General features: G+C 52.7%; 1 protein-coding gene across 1 annotated transcript, besides 1 other annotated feature; it reads left to right on the top strand.

Annotated features, from left to right (window-relative positions):
• Positions 1-840: part of a sequence feature (pseudo-gene of trefoil factor) that runs on past the window's edge.
• Positions 841-1,540: 700 nt separating this feature from the next.
• CYME_CMK001C (similar to hedgehog protein) lies at positions 1,541-3,715 on the top strand (the record flags this gene model as incomplete). The annotated part of the gene is made up of 1 exon (XM_005536386.1): positions 1,541-3,715. One exon carries the CDS (start codon positions 1,541-1,543, stop codon positions 3,713-3,715), a length of 2,175 nt encoding a protein of 724 aa, XP_005536443.1.
• Positions 3,716-5,063: the final 1,348 nt, after the last annotated feature.

Here is a 5,063-nt window from a genome sequence, read left to right as displayed (position 1 = left end):
AGCGCTGCAGGAGGTGCAGGCACCAGTACCCGTCTGCCCGTCACCGGGAGCGCAGCGCCAGCCGTGCGGCAACGCGGGTATCAACCAGTTTACCTGGTATGCCTAGGGCTGCTGCTACGACTCGCAGGCGCAGAACCAGTGGGTGCAGAACAGCAAGCAGCAGAGCGACTTTGAGTCGAACCCGTACTGCTTCCAGCCCGAGAAGACGTGCGCTGTGGGCGAGTTTGAGCGCCAGCCGTGCACGAACGCGGTGAATCAGAACCAGCAGCTGCCCAACAATAATATCAACAACAACCAGTTTGTGCGTCTGCTGAACACGCTTCTGTACGGGGAGCAGCACGGGACGCAGCGCACGAGCTACTCGCCGCAGCAGTGTCTGGAGGCTGGTTGCTGCCTGGGGATCGGCATCGAGTGCTTCCAGCCGATGACCGAGTACGTGTGCCAGGCGTATGGGTACGTCTCGAACTCGATGAGCGGCACGACCGGCAACGTATCGAACTCGAGCTATATTCCGTGTGGCCCGGAGTGCTGCAACGCCGAGATAGAGAACTGTACGTACAACCCGTTCAGCAACAGCAATAACCTGCGACAACAGCAGCAGCAGCAACAGGTGCTGTTGCCGTCATTCTGTGTATGCAAGGACCCTACAAAGCAGTGCGGGACGTACCTGATCGCTTCGGATAACCTTGTGAACAAGGTGCGTTGTTGCCGCTCTGGCGAGGAGTGCATCAACAACGAGTGATTGTAGATTAGTCCCACACCGACTCCGAGTGCCATTATTGCGACTGCAACTGCGTCTCCAAGTGCGTCGTATTGGTGTCGACCTCAACGCATGCCTCAGCAAGTGGTTCAGTATGAACCACTGCGTTGACGCCAGCTATCTGTACAGCCCCGCGCGCGACCATAGAACTAAGAATGTGTTTCAGTTATTGATATATTCATTCCATGAGGATCTTAGTTGTGCAATATAGTTCGCACATGCATGCACGCAACCTTCCAGTCCGGGTTGGCGGCCCATAATCCAATGTTGAGGGTATCTGGACACCAAACATACCTCTAGACGGGATGCCAACAAATATGCAGATGACCTGCAGAAAGAGGGAGTTGTTCGTACTGCGTCATAGCAGGCCGGGTCCGAATGTGCGACGGGCATGCTATTAGACCTTTTGGGTGTTTGGACTCTGCATGTGTATCTGAAACACGACTGCGGCGTAGACGACTATCTTGCATTGCCATTACGAGAGCGCCTTCATGAAACTCAGTAGCAGGCGCTGCAAAATATCTTTGGCCGTTTATTCCAGAAATGTCCCGTTTCGGGAGCGCCGTGCGCAGATCTGCGTCATTCAGACGGCGGTGCTTGACGCGCTCCCGTGCTGCTTACCTCAGAATACTTCGTGGAGCCTGGTGGTGGTAAGGACGGAGACAACAGTGACAACAGTACCAGCAGCTGGAGGCTCTCCTATCCCTGTAGATTCTAAGCAACTCGTTTCCCTGGGAGGTGTTTTCTTTTCACTGGTGCAGAACCCCTTTCGTATCCTATATGCGAAAAAGATATTTTTCCATAGTGAGACTCCTGGTGGTAGTATTGGTTGTGTCGAGTACACACACAGTTCGTGGAGTTTTGTCCTCCGAAGATACTTTTTTATGGACCTGGATCGGTGGCAGTAACTCTACCGGCAGTTCAGGTAGCTACGGTGTTCAGGGTGTGCCGAACACCAGCAACGTGCCTCCGGCGCGGTACGGTGCGGTCTTCTGGACCGGCGCTGACGGGGTGCTCTGGTTGTTTGGTGGTGGCAGCGACTTGAGAGACGTCTTCGGTGATCTCTGGAACTACAATCTAAGCACGTTCTCTTGGACCTGGGTTGGAGGCTCTGCATCCCTCAACTCTGCAGGGGTATACGGCTCCCGCGGAGTTCCCAACAAGAGCAACCATCCGCCTTCGAGGACGCAATCCGCTGGTTGGAGCGACAGCTACGGAAACCTTTGGCTATATGGAGGCTGGAATTTTAACTCGGGCTATAGTGATATGTGGATGTATAATGTATCGTCGGGCGAATGGACATGGGTGCAGGGATCCAACAAGACCAATGTTTCCCCGACATATGGTCCTCGTGGAAACTCGTCTTCAAGCAACACGCCTGGTGCTCGCTACAAAACCGCGGCCTGGGTTGGCTTGGATGACCAGTTTTATCTCTTTGGTGGATCTGGTGCTAATGGAAGTAGTTACGGTGACTTGTGGCAGTATAACCCAGCGAACAACGAATGGAGCTGGGTAGGGGGCAGTCAAGAGCCGGACCCCTCTGGAAGCTATGGTACGTTTCGCCAGGCATCGCCGAGCAATTATCCCGCGGGACGTTACGGAGCCACATCGTGGCGAGACCTTGATGGGAACTTTTGGCTCTTTGGCGGTGATGGAGAGATTGTCAGACCTGGCGGCCTTCTCAATGATTTATGGCTGTACAATGTCAGCTCCAAAGAATGGACCTGGATGTCTGGAGATGAAAAAATTGGTTTGAATGGGGCAGTATACGGCGAGAAAGGAGTGCCGTCATCGAGCAACACTCCGGGGTACAGGTCCTTTTCCTCTGGATTTGTAGACTCGTCAAACACTCTGTATCTCTTCGGTGGTAGTTCACCCGGTGCCTGCAACGACCTGTGGACGTTCAATATTACGAGTCTTGAATGGACTTGGGTAGACGGTGACAATACAACGAATGGAGCCTATAGCTACGGCGAGCTTAACAAGACAAGCAATACTACGCTTCCACCTCCGCGATACGGTGCAGTTCTTTGGGATACCGATCAAAACGACCCGGTCCTGTTCGGAGGCCTAGGCAAACCAGGCATCTATAATGACCTCTTCACATTATACATCGCAACACCGACGCCTACTCCGACGGCATCACCGACGCCCTCCGTTACTGCAGAACCGTCGGCAACGACAAATGTGACGCAGACCGCTGTGGGCGAAGGCTCTGCGGTCTGCTTCCCCGCGGATGCCTCGGTGCTGATCGATGGTCTGGGCAACCATCTGCAGATAAGCGAGCTTCGATCAGGTATGGCCGTAATGGGCGTCAATGGGCGCGGGCAACTGGTCGAAGATAGTGTACTAGGATGGTTGCATAACGAGGCCGGCGCTACTGCAGAGATTCTGGCGATCAAGACGCGTTCCGGAAAGCAGCTGCGTCTGACGAGACAGCATCTGGTATATCGAATGATCGAACACTCTAGAGACTTTTACGGTATGACGACCGCTTTCTCGTGTATTTCACAGAAGCAGCAGCAGCAGCATCAGCAGGAGCACATACGTCAGAGCCTTGAGTTGGATACCTCCGCCGTTGAGGCAGTTTTCGCGGAAGAAATCCGCGTTGGCGACGCTCTGCTGGACGTTGCTGCGCACCTGCCGGACCCCGTAGTGGCAATCGAGACTTTAGTTACGCACAATGGTCTCTATGCGCCGTTGACTCGCTCAGGGCGCCTTGTGGTCGACGGCGTTCTCGTGAGCTGCTACGGGACGTACGCATCGCATGCTGTGGCACATGCAGTGTTGTGGCCTGCGCGGGTCGATGCTCTGCGCAAGGTATGGGGATCAGGGCTCGGCACAGAGGGTATTGTGGGTATCATGCCGTATGCAGAAAGGCTCTATCACATTTGGACGAGTGCAGCACGTGTTTTAACGGAGGCTCGCGTAAGTGTTGTAGTTGCAGCCTGCTGATCTGGCAATCTGCTCTGCAAAACAGGGGCGAACAGTACCGATGGTACCACTCTAGGTGCCGCTTTTTCTGCCATAGGATAGTGTTTGAGCAATGATGGTAATACGCGCTCTATCGCGAAAAAGCATCCCGCAGCATATTGCCAGGCATTACGGTAAGACACACAACCATAGCAACTTATACGAACGAGCAAAGTAGCATACAAGTATTCGTGTGTGCTATCGTGGAAAGCCGCGGAATACAGTTTTATGTGCGAAGAAGTACAGTAGCGCCAATACTTCCCGAGAGTCAAAGCAGCAGCTGTCGGTTACATGAGAAAGAATGAGCCGAGCATTGCATGCATCTATGCTTCGAAATAGTATGGTGGCTGGGGAGTTGTTGAGCGCTCCGCTCGAACATACATTCAGATATGAAAATTGGCTGTTAGCACTGTGGCGTGGTGCTTGGAACGGTGCAGTGAGAGCGTTAAGGATTTCACAGTTGGGAAGATACGAGAAAAATCTATGGAAATTATTTCAAAAAAAAAAACGAAATGCAATATTGGATGCAATATGATCAAGATTCGCGACTGAATGTGGAGAAATAGAATTGGTTATAGTCGTACAATTCTACAGCTCCTGCAGTGGAAAGCATGAAAACGGAAAGTTATAAGGCCAAGGAGTAAATATCTCACGGTTATTCCGTTGATGCACTGCAGATGAGAAGGACTGCCAGGAAAAATATCGGCAGTGAAATGACCCTGGCTGTCAGTAGACGTCACTAGAAAGAACGTTACCACAGCCTGATCCCCATAGTTATAAAGGCAGAGTGTACTGTGCCAGAAGCTCTGCACACTGCTCCAAACTTTGTGTAGAACGATGTTTATATTTATGTTCTGGTGCCCTGGAAGACGCACACTATGTATATACTTCATAATTAATGCAAAGCAAGTTCCCGTGCTCATGAGCACAGTCGTGCCAGTCCTGCTGATCGCACAAGGCAGCCTACTGCTAGCAACAAACCGGTGCTTATGGAACGATCGACCTGATTGGGCCTGTCGCCACGACTCCGACCGACGAGGCGTAGCCCAGAGCGCAACCCTCACGCAGCGAAGCTAGTCAGAATGTGCATGATGTAAGTCTAGATGAAGCTCAAGTGGACGCGCGACATTCAACTGGTACCTTGGAGTTTGCTACAGTCTCGTCCAGACAAGCTCCGACTCTTCCGCGGTACCCGCGTTTGGAGTGGTTCGAGTACTGGCTCTAGTGCGTTTATCGGCATGAACCGCTACATGTCCGGAGTGAGCTACAGGTGAAGCCAGTCTGTGCTTTGTGGATACGGTGCCGGCAGCATGTTTCAGAAGCCGCATCT

The sequence above is a fragment of the Cyanidioschyzon merolae genome, chromosome 11 (assembly GCF_000091205.1).
Source record: "Cyanidioschyzon merolae strain 10D DNA, chromosome 11, complete genome".
In the NCBI taxonomy this organism is placed as follows: Eukaryota; Rhodophyta; class Bangiophyceae; order Cyanidiales; family Cyanidiaceae; genus Cyanidioschyzon; species Cyanidioschyzon merolae.
The sequence above is the reverse complement of the archived record's forward strand: the minus strand, read 5'-3'. Positions and strand labels throughout refer to the sequence as shown.